Raw genomic sequence first — 21568 nt, forward strand, 5'->3', positions numbered from 1 at the left:
AAGAGATAGCGAGGCCTTAGCAAGAGCCTGAAGAGCTGGACCGCCGGGGGGGGGGGGGGGGGCCGACGGAAATGCATTGCTAGTTTGCTACACTCTACTGAGGGGCGGGCAGCCCTGGCTCTGCACTGCAGGCAGCGTGCGCCCCCGGCCATGCACTGCTGCTGACTAAACTGGGGCAATGGCGGAGTTGCACTGCCTGGGTCAGGGCTCTCCCCAGGGGCGGCTCTACGAATTCCGCCGCGCTGCTCGCGCTGCCGGGCGCCGGTCCTGCGCCTTCGCGGGACCTCCTGCAGACGTGCCGCTAGTCCCGCGCCTACGGTGGAGCTTCCGCAGTCATGCCTGCGGGAGGTCCACACGAGCCGCACCCGCCTGCCGCCCCAGGCTCTCCCTCTCGCCAGCCCTGCTCAGCGCCCCGGAGCCCGCTCCAGCCGAGGCGCACTGAAGGCCCACGGGAGGGACCTGAGGACGTTGGCTCCGCCGGGGGGAGCGCAGGGCACGCACGCGCTCTGAACTCCTCGCCTGGGTCTTACCCGCGGGGCGAGGGTCCGGCCTAAAGCCCAACGCGGTTGGCGGCACTTCCCACTGCCGGGCATCAGGGCTCGGCTCAGCCCTACGGCGCGGTCCCGGCCTCGCGCAAACCTATCGCCCGCCCCCGAACACGGCCACGTCCCCCGCCCGCCTGCCGGCCGGCACTACTTTCCTCAAGCGCCGTGCGCGCCACTTGGCCCAGCCAGAGCCCGCCGGCTCCCCGCGGCAGAGGCAGGGCGCATGCGCGTAACCCGTGAAGAGGCGGGTTTTGGGGTGGCGCGTGGGATTCGATTCGAACAGGAGCCTGCGCCGCCAGCCCGCGCGCGGGGCAGGAGATGGCGGGTTCCGGGGCGCTGCTGCGCCAGTGCCCGCTGCTCCTGCCTCAGAACCGCGAGGGGAGCGTCTACGAGGGGTTCGTCACCGTGCAGGTACCGGCAGCACCGCCCGAAGGGAGTGTGTCCCCCCAGTGAGCGGGCGGGGGGGCTTGTGAAGGAGACTCCCCTCCCCCAGTGAGCGGGCGGGGTCAGTGCCCTACGATAGACATCATTAGAAAATCTGGTCACTTTTTCTTCCTCTGCAGGTCTCTTCCTTGACATGAGTAAACACTGACATGTGACACTGACTACATACAACATACTGTAAATGCGCAAAGGAACACCGTGTCCCTTCCCTTCCTCCCACCGCCCCCAATATCTTTTCTATCTGAATAGCCTAAAGTAGGGGTTTATATTTCTGGAATCGATGAAATCTTTAGCCAGAAATGTGACTTCCAAATTGACCATGTCCCTTTTAAAGTTAGTTACTTCTTGCTACCTTTCTGTACTTTAATGAAACAGTGTATCATAGTTATTTGACCTTTGAAAAGGTCAGAATTACATTTGCTTCTTTCTGGGAGGGGGGGAAGGACATTTAAGTGTAATAAAATTCAGAGTTGTAATATATGATGAAAGTTAAGGTTATGGGGTACATTTTTTTGTTTCTCTATATTTTGAAACCACTATAAGGCAAGTATCAGAGGGGTAGCTGTGTTAGTCTGGATCTGTAAAAGCAGCAAAGGATCCTGTGGCACCTTATAGACTAACAGACGTATTGGAGCATGAGCTTTCGTGGGTGACTGCCCACTTTGTCGGATGCATGTAGTGGAAATTTCCAGAGGCAGGTGTGTGTGTGTGTGTGTGTGTATATATATATATATATATATATATATATATATATATATATGCAAGCAAGACTCAGGCTGGAGATAACGAGGTTAGTTCAATCAGGGTGGATGAAGCCCTCTTCTAGCAGTTGAGGTGTGAACACCAAGGGAGGAGAAACTGCTTTTGTAGTTGGCTACCCATTCACAGTCTTTGTTTAATCCTGATCTGTGGTATCAAATTTGCAGATGAACTGAAGCTCAGCAGTTTCTCTTTGAAGTCTGGTCCTGAAGTTTTTTTGCTGCAGGATGGCTACCTTTAAATCTGCTATTGTGTGTCCAGGGAGATTGAAGTGTTCTCCTACAGGTTTTTGTATATTGCAATTCCTAATATCTGATTTGTGTCCATTTATCCTTTTACGTAGGAACTGTCCAGTTTGGCTGATGAACATAGCAGAGGGGCATTGCTGGCATATGATGGCGTATATTACATTGGTGGACGTGCAGGTGAATGAACCAGTGATGGTGTGGCTGAGCTGGTTAGGTCCTGTGATGGTGTCGCTGGTGTAGATATGTGCGCAGAGTTGGCATTGAGGTTTGCAACAGGACCTAACCAGATCAGCCACACCATCGTTATCTCCAGCCTGATTCTTGCTTGTGTATATATACCTGCCTCTGGAAATTTCCACTACATGCATCCGACGAAGTGGGTATTCACCCACGAAAGCTCATACTCCAATACGTCTGTTAGTCTATAAGATGCCACAGGACTCCTTGCCACTATAAGGCGGTGTCTTTGGGATGTCCATTCCTTGGAGCAAAATTTGTGTATATAATTTAAAAAAAAATGTGGGCATGTTTTTTCCCCAAACATTATTTATATCTTTGCTGATGTTATGGCTGACCTGCTGGTGTCTTAAACAAGCTTCTCTAATTGCTTATCTACCATAGAAACTGCACTGGTTTAACTGTAGGTCTGATACAACCCTTTATTCCAACCAATGTGACTTTGTAGATTGGACTTAAGTCTTAATGACAAACTAAGATTTTAAGATGGCCTGTAATTATCCTTTTATAAAACATGAGCTTACATTAGTGTTTTGCGGTGAATTCTACAGTAGCAAGGGGAAAGGCGAAATTCAGCATGGAAGTGTGTGGGTTTTTTTGTTTTGTTTTAATCTTGGCTTTGTTCCAGATCTTCAGCGATGTCATTACTATGCAAATTTTCTAGGTAGTTGCTTTCTTTCAAATGCATATTATTATTTATAAAGTAGATTTTTTTTTTTTATGTTTAAGGTAAAATAAATCCCGATATTTCAAAGACTGTGTTGTGTGTTTAACCTCAATCGCACTGAAGTGACTACTTACATGCATAAAACTAAACCTGATAGTATAAGTGTTTATAGGCTGGGCTTCTACAGTTTGCAAAACTGTGTATTTACACACACACGTACATACACTCTTGCACACACACAAATGATTCCCTACAAACTGGTTCCATTTTCCCTTGAAGCTGCGTGTTAGCTGGGATATCTCAGAGTGCATCAGCTAATAGTTCATAACTGTGGGGGATCTAAAACAAAAATAAAAGCTAAAATTTTAAAATAGCTTGCATGCTAGATGCCTTTCATTTTTTTTACTGTTTGGAGTCTTTGGTGTGGAACTAATTGTAGAATTAACTTAAGAGTTGTAAGTTGCTTTTAAAAACAAAAATAAGGTATCCTGTAAGAATTTTGTAAGAGCTTGCATTTCTCATAGTGTACCTGTTTTGTTCAATATCTTTATTAATGATCTGGATGATGGGATTAATTGCATCCTCAGCAAGTTCGCAGATGACACTAAGCTGGGGGGAAAGGTACATACGCTGCAGGGTAGAGATAGGGTTCAGAGTGATCTAGACAAATTGGAGGATTGGGCCAAAAGAAATCTCATGAGGTTCAACAAGGACAAGTGCAGAGAGTCCTGCACTTAGGAAGGAAGAATCCTATGCATTGCTACAGGCTGGGAACCGAATGGCTAAGCAGCAGTTCTGCAGAAAAGGACCTGGGAATTACAGTGGATGAGAAACTAGATATGAGTCAGCAGTGTGCCCTCATTGCCAAAAAAGCCAACGACATATTGGGCTGTATTAGTAGAAGTGTTGCCAGCAGATTGAGGGAAGTGATTATTCCCCTCTATTTGGCACTGGTGAGGCCACACCTGGAGTATTGCGTCCAGTTTTGGTCCCCCTACTACAGAAGGGATGTGGACAAATTGGAGAGAGTCCAGCAGAGGGCAACGAAAATGAGGGCGCTGGAGCACATGACTTACGAGGAGAGGCTGAGGGAACTGGGGTTATTTAGTCTGCAGAAGAGAAGAATGAGGGGGGATTTGATAGCAGCCTTCAACTACCTGAAGGGGGTTTCCAAAGAGGATGGAGCTAGGCTGTTCTCAGTGGTGGTAGATGACAGAACAAGACCCAATGGTCTCAAGTTACAGTGGGGGAGGTCGAGGTTGGATGTTAGGAAACACTATTTCAGTAGGAGGGTGATGAAGCACCGGAATGGGTTACCTAGGGGAGTGGTGGAATTTCTTTCCTTAGAGGATCTGATGCCTGGCTGGGATGATTTAGTTGGTGTTTAATCCTGCTTTGAGCAGGGGATTGGACTAGATGACCTCCTGAGGTAAATTCCAACCCTAATATTCTATGATTCTGTGGCTGAGGCTACACTTTCACTTCAAAGCGCTACCGCACCCTCTCCCAGCGCTGTCCGTACTCCACCTCCCTGTGGGGAATAACGTACAGCGCTGGGAGCTGCGCTCCCAGCGCTGGGGCTTTGACCACACTGGCGCTTTGCAGCGCCGCAATTTGCAGCGCTGGAGAGGGTGTGTTTTCACACCCTGCTGCAGCGCTGCAAATTTGCAAGTGTAGCCATGGCCTGTGTCTATACTGCAGTTTTACAGCCTTGCAGCCTGAGCTCCAGGATCCTGAGTCAGCTAACCTCAGCCAACCACAGGTGTTTAGTTGCAGTGAAGACCTACCTAAAAGTCTTCACTCTGGTGAACTGAGAAAGTTTCAGAGATCTCTTACCTAGAGATTTTCTTCCTATATCAATTTTGTTCATCTGAAAGATAACATGCTGTACTGTATGATTAAAGAAACAATGTTTGGAATAATGCAGTCTCTGATGCAGAAAAAATTCCATATAAGAAGTTTATTCCTCCATTTTTCTCATAGCAGCTTCCCTTTGAGTTGTTTCTGTATTTTCTCTATTTGATACATCTGCAAACTTGCATTTTAACTAAACACTTATTTTCTAGGATAGAGACTTCCATATAAGGATACTGTTACCATCAGATTTTCAGCTTAAAAATGCAAGGTGAGGTAATATTTCATGATAAATACACTTACATTTGTTCTGACTTACAGTGGGGATGTATGAGTATGTGTACGTATATGAATACTAGTGTCACAGAGTAGCTGGCCTCAGGCTTCTTTTGCTCATTGTCTGATAGCTATGTGAAATTTCTATCCAAATAATACTGTTTTCATTGAGTTGTAAGTTCCTGAAAAAAAGTGTGTTTAAGAATGGTGGTGATTTAATATTCATATTATTGTAGTGTGCAGGAGCCCAAATAGGTTGCATGCCCTTTGTTTTAGGAGTTATATAAATATATCCAAGTAATAGACCCAAAGAGCATACAATGTAAGGTGAAAAGTCTTTTCAACCATGTTGCTTTGATCAATATTGCAGTTAATATTCTTCCCTGAAGATTAGTAAAATAAGAAAATAATTTAACTTTCATGAGATTACAATGCAATAACTAATTAGCTCTTGTGAGCTATTAATGTTTATTTTATATATATATACTTTTGTCATCATCTTCAATATCCCCACTAAACTGTGTGGCAGTTAACTCTGACATTTTCAGGATTTTTTTTTTGTTAATTCTAGTATCTGTTACGGAGACATATTAACTTGTAAGAATTATGTTGTTGTTTTCAACCTAGAATAGAGACTAGCTTATAGGTAAATGTCTACTTATTAATTTTTAAAGAACTTTGGCTAGAGAAAGTGACATTTAAAAATATAAGTAACTCATCTTAGTATAAAAAATTAAGAGTTGGAAAATATTTTTTTTCTTGTTTTTTCTGGGAGGTGGGCGAGAGAGAACTTTGTAAATTGTAAGATGGACTTTTGTTTCATATGCTGTTTCATTGTTTAAAGATCACTTGAATCAAGTTAAAACTATGAAAACTGTATTTCTAGGATACACTGTAGCTGGCGTCTAAAGAAGGTATTGCATGGGTATCACCAGATTGTGAAACAGGTATATTATTCTTATAAAATCATTGTGAGCTTGAAAAATATTAATATTAAATTTGAAAAGCGTTTACTCATCCTCACCATCCTAAAAGTATTTAAGAAAAAATTCCATTAACTGTACAGTAAAGATGTATTGTTTTGCGGTGCTTGGGGAATTATAACTTACCCTGAAGAACGATAAGTGAAGTCTTGTAAATAACTTTTTAATTTTCCTGCAAACTTCAGTTTTTGAAGACTATTAAGATGAATGAGTGCTTTATACTATTTTTAAAAAGCCCACAACTGAAAACAATTATGCTGTTGTCTTTTTCCTCTTGTTTTTTCTCATGCTCTTTATTACTAATTGTACTTAATATAGAAAGAGAGTTTAGAAGATCTGTCAGTAACAGGAGGGTGTTAATTTGGTTATATATTTGCTTGTGAAGTCTGAACTTACCCTTATGGGCCCTATCTGGAAGAATAGCGGGCAGTCCACAGAAACTCTGTGGGGTCCATCGTGGCTACAAAATTGTGATGGCTACTTTCATTTCCAAGATGGTATTACCCATTCAGTTCTGGTAAATGTCTAAACTACGGACCTTACAGTGGTATAGCTGTACCGCTACAGCTGCACCGCTGTAAGGTCTCCCGTGTAGCTGCTCTGTGCCCATGGGAGAGAGCACTCCTGCCAGCATAATTAAACCAACCTCGACAAGAAGCATTAGCTATGTCAGTGGGAGACGCTCTCCCACTGACATAGTGCTGTCCACAACAGCGCTTTTGACAGTGAAACTTTTGTCGATCAAGGGGTGGGTTTTTTCACACCTCTTGCAGACAAAAGTTTTGCCGAAAAATGTGCTAATATAGTATAGTATAGCTAGCTAACATAACTACCTATTACAGCCTGCTCTTTAGTAGCAGAGTTTGACTTATCACCCAGAAAAATGAAATTGGGGACTTGAAAAGTAGAAATGCACTGACACACCCAAATGTGGGAGGGTGGGGTTTAAATTTAATTTTAGTCACCAAGGGAAGATTTTTAAATGGGCTCTGAATCACGAAAGGCTAGTCTACAGTGGCAACGCTAACGTGCTGCCGTGGCAGCGCTTTAATGTGCCTTGTGTGGTCGCGACACAGCTCTCCCAGCGCTCTTAAAAAAAGCACCTCAACGAGGAGCGTAGCTCCCAGCGCTGGGAGCGCAGCTCCCAGTGCTGGGGCACTGTTTACACTGGCACTTTACAGCGCTGCAACTTGCTGTGCTCAGGGGTGTGTTTTTTCACACCCCTGAGCGAGAAAGTTGCAGCGCTGTTAGTTGCCAGTGTAGACAAGCCTGAAGACTACTCGTTCTCATTGGCTGTCAGCTTCAGTTAAATTATATGAAAAAAAGTACGTAATTTATTCAACAAAATTTCTTACATTGAAATCGGTTTGTTCTATTTTTTAACTGAAATATAGTTTAAATCTGTTGCATTTCCCCCCATTTTGCATTATCTTTGATTTATTACAATATCAGAAAATGGATAATGAAACTAAAATTGTTACTGAAACATACTGGATGGAGGAAATTAATTGACGTTTTCTCCCCAGAGGTTGCAACACTGTTCTGATCTGGTCAGTTTTATGGTGGAGTTTAAAACTATTCTGGTGAGTAATATATCCCAAGGAGACGTTCAACTGGTCTTAATTTTCACTTTCTCATTACTTGCCTTTTTTAAGAAAGCTATGAATGAATTTGTTAGCTTTTTAAAGTTTAAAATGAGCCTTATTAGAATATTGCAATTTTAGGACTATAGATAGCTAGTTGCTATTTATTTAGTAATTATGATATTTGGCATTAGTTCTTATTCATTGGACTATTTGCAGTGTTCCAGAAGTAATAACCCAGCACTCCAGCAAGTGGCCCTGTTATATTAAGCATCATATAGAAGGTACTTCCCTGATTGTGTTTTTACCTCAGGTATTGGTTTGTGTGGATGATACCCATCTTATAACCATGTAAAGGGATCATTCTCTTGATATCGTCTTCACAGGGTTTTTTCTACATTTATAAACAAACAACTAAAAAAGCCCATCATACTGGAGTAATGTGTTCTGTGTAGTGTGATTTGGGAACACAATTCAAAATATAGTTCTGTCCTGTCTGAGGTGACCGTGTTATGGGGTTTTTTACAGTGTAGATACACCCTTTGGGAGAGTTGGCAGCTGTCTACACTACACTATTTTTTCTCCCCCCCAGAATCTTCCTATTGCTGCTGCTACTAAGGCCTTGTCTACACTACACAGTTTTGTCTGCAAAAGGCAGCTTTTGTTGACAAAATAGTGGAGGTGTACACACTACAATATGCGTCCCGCTGGCAAGACTCTCTTACTTTGCCGACAAAATAAAACCACCTTGATGAGAGGCGTAGAGCTTTTTGCAGCAAAGTTAGATCAACAAAGCGTCAGTGTGGACACTGCATTTGTGAGGTTGTCATAACTGGCCTCTGGGAGATATCACACAATGCCAACCATGAGTGCTCTGCTCACTGTTTTGAACTCTGCTTCCCTACATTCAGCTACAAAGGCATGCGCCCCTCCCCTTTCAAAGCCTCAGGAAATTTTGAAATTCCTCAGCATGGAGAGGTCACAAAACTACTGCCCAGATGAGCATGCTGGCTCCCACAGCAAACACACTCCTGCCTGGACTACAGGGGAGGGGGTGGATCTCCTTGGTCTGTGGGGAGAGGAGGCTGTGGTGGGAGAACTTGGATGGGAATCACGGTATCAGAACATTAACGCAGAATCCAGCTCTCCCCAGCATTAGGATTGCAGTGGCAGACAGGCAGGGCGGGCTGCTGCTCCGGAGTGGGGAGGAGAGAGACTGCTGTGCTGTGCAGGGTTGGGGAGGGAGGTGGAGGCTGATGTCAAAGTGTCCCCTTCCCCCCCGCCAGTATACTAGTCTCTGCTGAGATGGGGAGGGGAGACCAGGGGATACCAGCTGTCTGTGCACCAACTTCTGCCTCAGGATTGGTTGCTTCTGGCTGCTGTCTGAACTTAGAGGCAGCATGCTGAACCACTCACTGTCCCCCCAACACACATACTTCCCATACACCAGGGATCCCCAAACTTTTCAGTGTCATTCCTCCCTTTACTCCTGTCCGTGTCCCCTGGCCAGGGCTAGGAGTGGGGCTGCAGCTCCCGGGGTGGGGGAGGAGAAGGAGGACACATGGACAGGAATACAGGGGCTGCAGCTGGGGCGAGTCTGGGCCAGGAGTGGGGCTGTGGCTGAGGGCAGGGCCACACCTGATGCTGAAGCTGGGGACAGGCCCGGGAGCCAGGTGCAGAGCTGAGAGCGGAGAGGGACTGGATGGCGCTTCCTTCCCTACCCCCCCGGGGGGGCTGGCCCAGGCCTGGCCGTGTCTCCCAATGTTCCTCTGTGCCCCACACTTTGAGGACCTCTGCCCTACACACACAAACTCACTCCCTGCCACACACACACTTCTGTCTTCCCCCCACACTTCTGTGGTTTGTCTTGTGTTAGTGTTCAGCAATGTCAGTTTGGTCATATTACCGAGTGCTACTTTAAAAAGTGATTTAAAATGTGTTACTTTTCAGGCATACAGAGCAGTCATTGCAAGGTTCATAGCACGGTGCAAACAAACAATGCCAGGTTCAGCATACTACAGCAACACACATTTCTGTGGCTCAGTATTAATATGCTCCTTCAAGGCATCCCCCAGCCAAATAGTCCCCTCATTGGGATCCTCTTCTAGCCTTGTGTTTATAACGCATAGCACAATACTGAAGAGCAGTGCAGGATCCATGCTTTCTGACAGATGGCTAGGTTGCAGGTTACCAGGGCAGCTGAAAAGCAGCTGGTAATGTAGTAGGATGCCTATGGAATGACGGGATTGAGACCCTGTACCTGCCCCTGTGAGGCATTGCAAACCCTTCCCAAAGCACCCTGCAGCCAGTTGCACAGTGGGATAGCTACCCACAGTGCACTGGTCTCTCTGTGAGTGCAAGAGCTGCTATTGTGCGTGCACTCCCCCGACACAAGAAGCATAGGTTGAACATGCAACAGCGGTTTAATTACAGAGGTGGCTGTATGCCGGCATAACTTGCATTGGCAAAACTCTTTTTAGTGTAGACAAAGCCTAATGCTACTAATTCACTGATGGTAGCAGCAGCAGAAATATTACCTTAGATGTGGGTCAAGCAATTTTACAACAGTGTTGTGGCTGATCAGATGACATGGAGGTTTAAAGATGCTGCTGACTGCTGGCACCATGTTTATACCAGTACTTCCACCAGTGATGCTGCATTAGTGGTAGCAAGGATTGAAAATTAAGGAAATAAGTCTAGTGTAGAGAAAGTTTTGTTCTTTGCCATGGCTAGAACACAATTCCTTATCATGGTTATAAACCTATTTGGTCAAAATAGATTTATAACAGGCAGGACACACTTGCATTTAAGCATATTACTTAAACATAGGTAACAATTGTAGTGCACACAGAGCCTTAGCACACATATAATCAAAATTGTTTGATAAATGCAAAATTAAACTCTAGAGTGTACATTGGGTTGTCTGTATCTCTCGAATGAAAACAAATACTCTGCAAACTTGTTAAGTCTGGTAATAAAGAACACCATGTAGTCAATAGACAAATGGCTCAACTCTTTGTCTACACTGGAAGGTAAGTGGAGAGTAGTTATACATCTTTGTCAGAAGAACATATTTCTTCTTTGTGAGAAGAAATATAGCAGAATGTCAAACAAATGGTTCATCTGACTTTTCTGAAACAATAGTAAACAGATTTTACTGGATAGTGTGTATATAAAGCAGATATAGTTGATGAGAGTAAATGCTGAAGATTCTGCCACCATATTACCCAAATTGGAACAATATACAAAAGTAATTTCACAATTCTGAATAAAAGTATCTGCCCCTCACCAGGCATTAATATACTGGAATTAGCAGATCAGATAAATTAACTCCAAGAAATAGATACTGTACTATGTCTGCAAGTAAAACATTTATTATTTAAAATGGAAATCTAACAGGCCTCTAGCTTATTTAGAAAGGTTCAGTTTTGTGTCATACACAGTTTTTGATGGAGAAAATAACTACTGGAGACAACAGAAAACAAAGCGACAATAAAATCTGGTGTCATGGATTGTTTAATGCTGTTGTGATCGATATAAACATAGTTACAAATTTAATAACAGTTTGTTTTAACATGCACTGATCACATGGGAAGTATTTATATATAAAATGGGCAGAATAGAATATTTTTCAGCCCATGTTTAGATGTTCTTTCATTTATGCTGGATTAATTCACTTAACATAAAATTAAGATGGAGAGACCAATGCTTGAAAAATTGAGGTTAAATGATATCTTGTAAAGATTTGATTTCTTGAATCAAGTATTCTAAAATACTTTTGGGGTCTTCTTTGTGCGTCTGAGGATTGCCTATACGAGTCTGCTCCATTTTCATCAAAGTAAAGTAACTCTAATTTCCGAAGCAATGTGTTCAGTGGCATTAATTGCTTATCCAAGACATAGCAGAGTTATTGGCCAAGGCAATGATGAGGGAGGACTGTGAGTGTGTTGTGTGAGAAAACAAGTGTTGTGGTAACCTGGAAAAATTGTTCACAAAGAAATTCTGAAGAGCAGTTGACAGTTTGAGCACTGTTTTTGCACATTGCAGTATTACTTAATTGTACTCTCTCAGTCTTTGCCTGGCTGGACAACAGGGCAACTGTAGCCCATTTCTTTCTACTCTATAAAAGGGCTGTTGCTCTTCTGTGAAACAGAGCAAAATGCTAATGAATCTGTTTCATGAATATTCTGTAGATTGGCTCAGCAGACTCTTCCTTCATCCAAAGTAATAACTTAAATTGAGAATATTGCAACAAAATATGTGGAAATACTAACCAGAATTTATGATGTGGAACCCTGTTCTTTAAAGGCTTCCACTGGTTTTATTTTAAACTTCTTTGGGAAAAGTCTCTTTGATGTCGATGTTGTATTTCTGTTATTTTATTAGTAAATTACTATTTTTAATGGAAAATGTCCTTGAGCATCCCAGAATTTTTCTTCATGATGCCAAAATTTCATTTATTCTAGCTAATAATGAATTTTATACAGAATCTATATTTACTTTAAATATAATCTACTAGTTAATGTTCTGTCTGGAAACTAATAAGGAGGACCTTGTTTGTTACATGATTCTCCACCCCTTTTTGCAAAATTGTGCTCCAGTATCTGTTTTAATTTTGAAGTTTCTAGTTCTTATTACAAAGAGACATCTAAAATAGAAATAGATGCAAACTGCTGCCAAATCCAGGAATCTTGCTGCACACTTTCGTTTTAGGTTGCTATGGAGTACACTGGGGTATGCTAATAAACACTACTTGTAAGGCTTTTTGGGAAGTCTTTGATAGTATTTTGAAGAAGACATTTATTAACCAACTTAGAGCCAGAGTGAAAGAATTATAAGACAATCTCCTAACTAATGGGCAGTTTTTCTGAGAAAATATGGCATTGTTGACTGAAGTCTTTGATCACAGTTTTTCATCCACAATTGCATTATTGAATGTCTAATTAATGGCTTGAAAATCCCCACCATATGACTAAGACATCTATTCCAAATTGGCATAGTATCTCTCTGCCAAAAAAACAAAACCTGTAGGAGTGTTTTTTCCATTTGATAGGGGTAGGGGCATTCATTCTTTCATTTCCCCCAATCCGCCATTTAATAGTCTTCATTTGAGTAGATCCTTTGTGTCTTTCTAACTGAGGTCTGTTAAAGTTAACTAGTGATATGGCTTTGGATTGCCTGGTGCCTTTAATAAAACTTTTTTGTTTCACTCTGAACTAAAGAGAGTTTGGGTACAATATATAGGCATTGCAACAAACAATTGAGAAGATGAACAGTTTCTTTTACAGAAACTTCACCTGGTGCATTCATAACTTTCCTGAAGGGTGCTGCTTTCTGTACAAATCTATTCTAAAACTTGATTGCCTTGGTCTTCCTTTGAACTGGGCTTTTTCTGCCTGTCCTATAATCAATTCCCATTCATGATAAAGGCCTCAGTTATGTTTTCACATCTGCACTAATCCCACCTCTTTCCCCCTCACCCCTCTTTCCTGGATTCTCATTTCAGCCCCTGACTATTTTCATACTTTGTGAGTGGGATTGCCAGTCTTCCTGAGAGGAGAGTCAATGAACACCTCCAATCAGTGGTTTTAGATTGGAAATATACCTCCAATTTTATTTTTCTTTAAAATAATTTAACATTATTTTAAACATGCTTCTAGGAAATGAATATGTGCATGAACACAATATGGAACATATGGCCTGATTTTTCTAAGGCCCTAGACTTCGTTGTCAGGGGATATCGCTTACTAGGACATTGAGGGCAAACACTTGACCAGCTTTTCCTCAGCTTCATCCCCAAGGACTACATGGTATTAAAATCAGGAAATGGAATAGGTTTGGATTGCTATATAAAGCCTTATGTACTAAGTTGTAAAGAAGACAGGAAGGATTTCATAGAGAAGTAAGGACTTGCCTTTGCTGTGGAGCCCAGGAGGCAGCTGTGCGCTTAACAGAACCTTTTACTTTTAAGTGAAGTGTTCTTTCAATCAAGATGCCTGACTTCAAATTTATTAACTTTTTTAAAAAGCACACCTGATATTTACATGTGAAGACTACAGTGTCAGCATCTGTTTAAAAAAAAATGGTTTGATCATCATTATCTGAAGCACTTTACCAAACTGCTTCTTTGTCTGCTTCATCTGGAGGCCAAAACCAAAAGCAAATGTAATGTACAGTTAATTTTACTTAAACTTAATATTTTTGAATGAATTTTAAAATTGTATGACTGAACAGATGCAAAACTACTGAAATTGTGTGCCATTTATAATGAGGTGTTTTAATATTCTTTTAAACAGGAAGCTGCTTTAAAGAATGCACAAGAGCTGCATGCACCCCCACCTCCAGAATACTACTCATACCTTGTCAGAGATATAGAAACATTGGGTTGGAATAAGTATGTTTGGTTTTCAATACTTAATAGAAGTTATCTTTAGAATATGTACTGCAAAGTATCCTTGGTCAGTTAATTTAGTCTGTACAGGTCAAACAGTTTGGTAGTGAGAACATCAGTCTACTGCTTGTGCTTTTCTGAAACTGTTATATGAACCAAAAGGCCTATCACACTATTTAAAAAAAAATGACCTGAAGGGTAAGCTGCTACATATTACTACAAAGAAATCAATTTTTATGTGTGCTATAAACTGTCAGCATAGACAATATTTTTAATACAACTTCTTCTTTCTCCTTTTCTCTCCTGCTTTTTCCTTGTGTTGTATATCATTTGATTCTGACACTTTTCATTAAATAGTGAAAGATAAGTGATGTCACCATATCTGAGTTACATGTAGTAGGTAAAGCTACTGTTGCACCAGCAAATGAGTTTATCCTTTCGATGACACACAGTTGTTCTAAGAAACTAGCACATAAAAATACATTACACTATCTGAGGGGTGAATCTAACTCCTCTTTTGCAGCCATAAGGGGCTTCTGTGCAGGGAGGCATTGTGGCTCCACTGTGTAAAAGAGGAAGTGTGTGAATTTAGGGAGCCTGCTCGGAGATGCAAACTGTCTGGGTCCATTCCTGCTCTTTCTGAGCACTGTGTGTGGCAGATGTTCATATTGCTGTGACAACATGGCAGCTCATTGGCAGGAATGATGGGGAATTCATAGAAGGGAACCAACACCAGAGAATTTGGTCTCTCCATGAACAACTATTGCATATGGGTTCTCTGGAGATGAGGTTGGTCAAGTTGTATCCTATCTTCATTCAGCAGGCAATCAAGCCACCATTTAATATAACATTTTTAATGTAACTATGTCTCCGGACAGGGAGACAGCTGGGTATGCTTTCTGTGTGAAGAAAGCTCTCCAGGTGGGGGAGTGGGCTCTAATCCATGAGATGCATATGCTTACTGCATATATAGGAACAAAGATGAAATGACACAAGAACAAATGGATATAAACTGGTAATCAACAAGTTTAGGCTTGAAATTAGACAAAGGTTTCTAACCATCAGAAGAGTAAAGTCTTGAAACAGCCTTCTAAGGGGAGCAAAAAAGTGAGGGGTTAAAAACCTAACTGGCTTCAAGACAGCTTGGTAAATTTATGGAAGGGAATGTCTGATGAGACCCCCTTCAATGGCATGTGGCCCATCTGTGCTAGTAACAAATATCTCCAACAGCTGGAGATGGGACACTAGATGGGGGAGGGTTCTGAGTTACGATGAGAATTTTTTCCCAGGTGTGTCTGGTGGGTCTTGCTGACATGCTCAGGGTCCAAATGACCGCCATACTTGGAGTTGAGAAGAAATTTCCTCCCAGGTCAGATTGACAGAAACCCTGGGGTTTTCTCAACTTCCTCTGCAGCATGGGGCATGGTCAGTTTCAGGTTTAAACTAGAGTAAATGATGGATTCTTTCTAACTTGAAGTCCTTAAATCATAATTTGAGGACTTCAGTAATGCAGCCAGAGGTTATGGGTCTAATGCAGGAGTAGGTGGGTGAGGGTCTGTGGCCTGCAGTGTGCAGGAGATCAGACTATATGATCATGATGGTCCTTTCTGGCCTTAAAGTCTATGAATCTAATAGCATGTAGACCACTTTAGATATCAGGGCTCTCAAGTTTATAAAGAAATCAATATTCCAGGTGGAAATACTGAAATCCATCATTACAGCATTCTCATCCCAAAATTTCAGAATATGAAAATAAATCTCCTGAAAATCTATGGATGATATGATTGGGGAGAGTCGTGCAGAGATTTTAGTTTCTGCTACACCGAGAAGCATATTCTATACAAAGTACTGTCCTCTTGGGCTTGTAACGTACCCATGGGTATTCGCAAATTCCATTCATCCCTCTAGCAGTCTGCTTGGGCCTAATTTTTAGGCCCTAAGCAGACCCAGACCCAAGAGGATTGAGTTGTTTTCTAACTTGATCCCAACCCTTCCCACCGAACTTGAGTCAGTGCTGCCAGCTCCTGCCCATGGGATCAATGTGGTGGCGGCTGCACGTGCCAGTGGCTGTTCCCTGCTGTTGCTGTCCACTGCATCCTTCTGTGGACTCAGAGGCACTGGAACTCAGTGGCATACTCACTCTGCATCGTGCACAGCCCAGCAAGCTGGCAGCGGTCAGCAGGAGCAAAGCCAATGTCATAGGCAGGAGGAGAGCTGTGTTAACTCAAGCCTGAAAGTGTCTGGTGGTTTTCCCACTCAACATTTGTAATCAGGTCCCATCAGGTTTGGGTCAGGTTGCAGGGCTCCACATTCCTCCCTTCAAGTGGAAAGGAGATGTGTATCCATGTCTGGTTACCTTCTCAATTTGTTATGCAAGCCTGGGAGGTATATCTTAAAAACCTTCAGAAGCATGGCTCTGAGTGAACAACTGGAAAGAACAATTACAGGAACAGGCCACAGTGATTATAATTATCTTCTCATTGAGCTTTAGGCCTTTTGTTCTCAAACCTTTTTAAATGCATCTGGAACCTCCTCTCCAACTCCTGCTCACATACAACCCCTCCCCACATAGTATAATCAGAGGCCTATCCTAATCAATATCTAGCGCTGCCTGGCTTGTCATCATCTGGGATGCTGAGAGGAAGGAACTACAGTTACTTATTCTAAGGTGACAAACATCTTCTTGCCATGTTGGAGGAAGTTTACAAATGATGTCTATGTATTGCTTGAAGTTTAGAGATTGCCCTGATGTGTGTCCCTGGTAATACCAAAGTCAGCTGAAGCAAAGAATATTCTAGTGTCTTTACAAGAGGTCTTGACAATGAGGCTCAAGGCCAATATTTCTGGGAAAGATGAGTCAGCAACTGCAAGCGTATTGCACTTTAAAAAAACCCATGAGAAACTCATCACCATCATATAAGACTCCTGAGGACCACCAATCTTATCGAACCTCTGGCAATATGTAGATTCCTCTCATGTTTTTGATCTGTGTGCTATGAGTTCAAATACCATCTCTCAGCTTCACATTTGGTAGCTCTCTTCACCTTTTCACTGAAAGTATCTTTCCTATTCCCCATCTCTTGGTGCAAAGGGGTTTCAGAGCTTGGTATGCTCTCAGTGAAACATCAGTTACATATTCTAACAAATCTGGTGGTTCTGTATAATAAAAGAATTTCCATCCCCCAGCATCACTGTGATGGAGTGTATTAACCCCACACCAGTGAGGAAAGGGTTAAGGAGCTGCTCTGTATACATGAAGCCATACCCCCTTGCCTCTGCTGGGCATGCTTTCAGTGGTGGGAGCATTCAAAAGGGAGTAGTTTCGCTCAGTCTGGGCTGACCAAGGAAGAGAGCAGTTGGGTGCAGCTGCATCCTGCTGAGACTCCAGACAGTTGGGACCGAGCCTCCTAGCCAAGCCACTGGAATCCCATCAACCACAGGAACTGAGGATGACAACTCGCTGTCACCAGAGGGAAGGGGCTCTGGAAACAAACCAGGGAGGAAACCAGGAGGAGGGATCCCAAGACTGATCCATGATGCCAACGGAGGTACAGGGATAGGAAGTGACCTGCGGGCGTGAGTAAGGGTACCAGACTCTAGGCCACCTATATGGTCTTCTGCTTTGCAGGGTCCTGTGTTGGAACTCAGTGGAGTAGGGTGGGCCTGTGTCATTTCCCCCCCCACACACACACATATTGGGACTATACCTGCTATGCAGAGCACTCCTTGTCTCTCACCATTGGGTGATGCTACTGTGGATCATAGTCAATAAGCAGAGTGGCCTTTGATTATTACTATTGATTTTCATTCTAGGACATTCCATGTCAGACACTCTCACCCTCCCTCCCTGCATTACATCCAAGGTATTTTTTTCCCCTTGCTGTTCACTTGTTAAGTACACCTCCACCCTGATATAACGCTGTCCTCGAGAGCCAAAAAATCTTACTGTATTATAGGTGAAACTGCGTTATATTGAACTTGCTTTGATCCGCCGGAGTGCACAGCCCTGCCCCCCGGAGCGCTGCTTTACCGAATTCATGTTATATCGGGCTGCGTTATATCGGGGTAGAGGTGTAGTTTGAAAGGGAAGAGGGTGTTCCTCCAAGAAATCTCTAAATTTTATGTCAAGGATCTGCTGCAAATGGTTTGAGTTGAATACTCCTTTTATATGGTGTTTTTTCAGCTTTGGAAGCTATTGTTCTGGAGAGTTCTTCCTGAGGGGAGTTCCTAAATCCAGGCTCAGAGCAAACATCGGGCCTGCCCCAGTTGCCACTGAGATGGGTAATGCTCACCTTGGAAACTGTCTGACATGGAGGGTCCTAGAATGAATATTCACTTAAAACCGAATTTTCCCTTTCTGTTGTTGTACCTAAATAGGTGGTCTGTGGAAATTTAAAAGCACTGATGTCAAATATTTCTAGAAAGATATACCCAATAACAATTGGTCAAATTTTGTATCAGCTTCAACCTCCGGATAGAAATAAGATGTAGCCCTATGTAGGGCACATTGCAGTAGTTTAGTTTGGAATTAACAAGGCAAGGTTTGATTTTGAGAAAAAACTGGCACAACCTTCTGGCTATGGCTGCTATGTGCTCTTCTGGTAGCACCAACCAGACTCTTAAATTCTGCACCTTGCCCTGTGATGCTACTTGAGCCCCTGAAGTAGATGAAGTGATATCATCTCTTACATTTGTTTTCATCACCACCTATGTGTGGGGGGCAGGGGAGGGACAAAGAGGCCATACTTGCACAGTGGGGGACTCCATCCTGGGAAGCAGTGACTCTGAAAAAGATTTAGGGATCATGGTGGATAATCAGCTGAACATGAGTTCCCAGGGCAATCATAGAATTCAAGATCAGAAGGGACCATTATGATCATCTAGTCTGACCTCCTGCAAGATGCAGGCCACATAAGCCGATCCACCCACTCCTGAAATAATTCTCTCCCTTGACTCTGCTGTTGAATGCTCCAAATCATGATTTAAAGACTTCAAGTAGCAGATAATCCACCAGCAAGCGACCCCTGCCCCCTGCTTCGGAGGAAGGCGAAAAACCTCCAGGGCCACTGCCAATCTACCCTGGAGGAAAATTCCTTCCCGACCCCAAATATGGTGATCAGCTGAACCCCGAGCATGTGGGCAAGACTCTCCAGCCAGACCCTCTGGAAAAGGCTAACAATATCCCAACATTGACCCTTTGTACTAATTACCAGTGTGGCACGTTATTGACCTATTGACTAAACCCGTTATCCTATCATACCATCCCCTCCATAAACTTATCCAGCTTAATCTTAAAGTCATGGAGGTCCTTCGCCCCCACTGTTTTCCTCGGTAGGCTGTTCCAGAATTGCACTCCTCTGATGGTTAGAAACCTTTGTCTAATTTCAAGCCTAAATTTCCTGACTGACAATTTATATCCGTTTGTCCTCGTGTCCACATTAGCACTGAGCTGAAATAATTCCTCTCCTTCCCTGGTATTTATCCCTCTGATATATTTAAAGAGTGCAATCATATCTCCTCTTATCCTTCTTTTGGTTAAGGAAAACAAACCGAGCTCCTCAAGTCTCCTTTCATACGACAGGCTTTCCATTCCTCGGATCATTCTAGTGGCCCTTCTTTGTACCCGTTCCAGTTTGAATTCATCCTTCTTAAACATGGGAGACCAAAACTGCACACAATACTCCAAATGAGGTCTCACCAATGCCTTATATAACGGGGCTAGCACCTCCTTATCTCTACTAGAAATACCTCGCCTAATGCATCCCAAGACCGCATTAGCTTTTTTAACGGCCACATCACATTGCCTACTCATAGTCATCCTATGATCAACCAGGACTCCTAGGTCCTTCTCTTCCTCCGTTACTTCCAACTGGTGCGTCCCCAGATTATAACTAAAATTCTTGTTAGTCATCCCTAAATGCATAACCTTACACTTCTCATTATTGAATTTCATCCTGTTACTAATACTCCAGTTTACAAGGTCATCCAAATCTCCCTGGAGGATATCCCGATCCTTTTCCGAATTGGCAATACCTCCCAACTTGGTGTCATCCGCAAACTTTATCAGCCCACTCCTACTTTTGGTTCCGAGGTCAGCGATAAATAGATTAAATAAAATTGGACCCAAAACCGAACCTTGAGGAACTCCACTGGTAACCTCCAACCCGACAGATCACCCTTCAATACGACCCTCTGCAGTCTCCCCTTTAAGCAGCTCCTTATCCACCTCTGGATTTTCAATCTGCAATGCTGTAGCCAATAGGGCTAATGTAGTCCTTGAATGCATAAACAGGGGTATATTGAGTAGGAGTGGAGGGGTTATTTTATCTCTCCATTTGGCACTGGTATGACTGCTGCTGGAATACTGTGCCCACTTCTGGTGTCCAGAATTCAAGAAGGGTGTTGCTAAATTGGAGAGGGTTCAGAGAAGAGCCACGAGAATTACTAAAGGATTAGGAAACATGCCTTATAGTGATAGAATCAAGAAACTCAATCTCTTTAGTTTAACAAAGTGAAGGTTAAGGGGTGATTGCAACCAAATCTATAAGTACCAACATGGGGAACAAATAATTAATAATGGGCTATTCAGTCTAGCAGATAAAGAGATATCACGACCCAGTGGCTGGAAGTTGAAACTATACAAATTTGAACATGGAATAGGGCTTAAATTTTTAACAGTGAGACTAATTAACCATTGGAACAATTTACCAAGGGTCATGGTGGATCCTCCATTATGGACAATTTTTAAATCAGGATTGGATGTTTTTCTAAAAGATACGCTCTAGGAATTGTATTGGGGAGCTCTATGGCCTGTGTCATTCAGAGGGTCAGACTAGATGAACACAATGGTCCCTTCTCTCTTTGAAATCTACGAATCTATCAACATCCTCTCAGATTTCTCCAGACTGTGTTTCAACCAGCTAATTAACTCTTCTCCATGTCCTGATGTCTTCCAAACACTGGGCGAGGCAATTGACTGCTATGGGTGGATGAAGTGATAGAGAGACCAAGGTGGGAGTCATCAGCATACTGAAGGCACCACAACCCCCCATCTCCTGACTAATCATTCCAACTTCCCTAAATTCACATTGGATGGGAGAGTGACAAGATGGAAACCTGCAGAACCCCACATGAGAGCTCCGTCAGAGAGAGAGAGAGAGAGAGAGAGAGCACGCAGCTATCTAATAGAAAAGAACAGAAGCATCCAAAAAACAGCTCCAGCCTATTCTAATCTGCTGGGGTCCACAAAGGCGTTAGCACTGATGTTGTTGGCATGAAGTGTTGCCATCTGGCATTTAATAATAGCATGGTGATGAAATCTTTATGCACTACCAAGAGATCATCTACCAATGTAACTGGAGCAGTCTGTTCCATACACTGGATGGCACCCATATTGAAAAGAGTGCAAGAGGTCGGAGGCCACCAGATATTCAGAATTGCTTTTCCCCCACTTTTTCAATAACCTTAACCAGAAAAGACAGCTGAGATACTGACAATCTGGCCAAGTAAAACTGTCAAGTGGTGATTTCTTCAGCAGATGCCATACTAATATTTTCTTATGAGAAGCCATAATCTGCCCTC

General features: G+C 42.9%; 1 protein-coding gene across 5 annotated transcripts in view; it reads left to right on the top strand.

Moving 5' to 3' along the window:
- Nucleotides 1-410: 410 nt before the first annotated feature.
- The window catches only part of FANCL (FA complementation group L), an 82029-nt gene continuing 60871 nt past the window's right edge, over nucleotides 411-21568 (top strand). The window contains exons 1-5 of one of the 5 annotated variants that reach the window (XM_039529827.1): nucleotides 411-956; nucleotides 4967-5025; nucleotides 5917-5977; nucleotides 7540-7596; nucleotides 13893-13990. In XM_039529827.1, coding sequence (XP_039385761.1) covers nucleotides 864-956; nucleotides 4967-5025; nucleotides 5917-5977; nucleotides 7540-7596; nucleotides 13893-13990 — 368 coding nt within the window. In that variant the 5' untranslated portion in view covers nucleotides 411-863. The remainder of the gene's footprint in view (nucleotides 957-4966; nucleotides 5026-5916; nucleotides 5978-7539; nucleotides 7597-13892; nucleotides 13991-21568) is intronic. The other 4 variants (XM_039529830.1, XM_039529831.1, XM_039529828.1 and 1 more) reach the window with 4 other exon arrangements.

This window comes from Mauremys reevesii, linkage group 3 (assembly GCF_016161935.1).
Source record: "Mauremys reevesii isolate NIE-2019 linkage group 3, ASM1616193v1, whole genome shotgun sequence".
Classification (NCBI taxonomy): domain Eukaryota; kingdom Metazoa; phylum Chordata; order Testudines; family Geoemydidae; genus Mauremys; species Mauremys reevesii.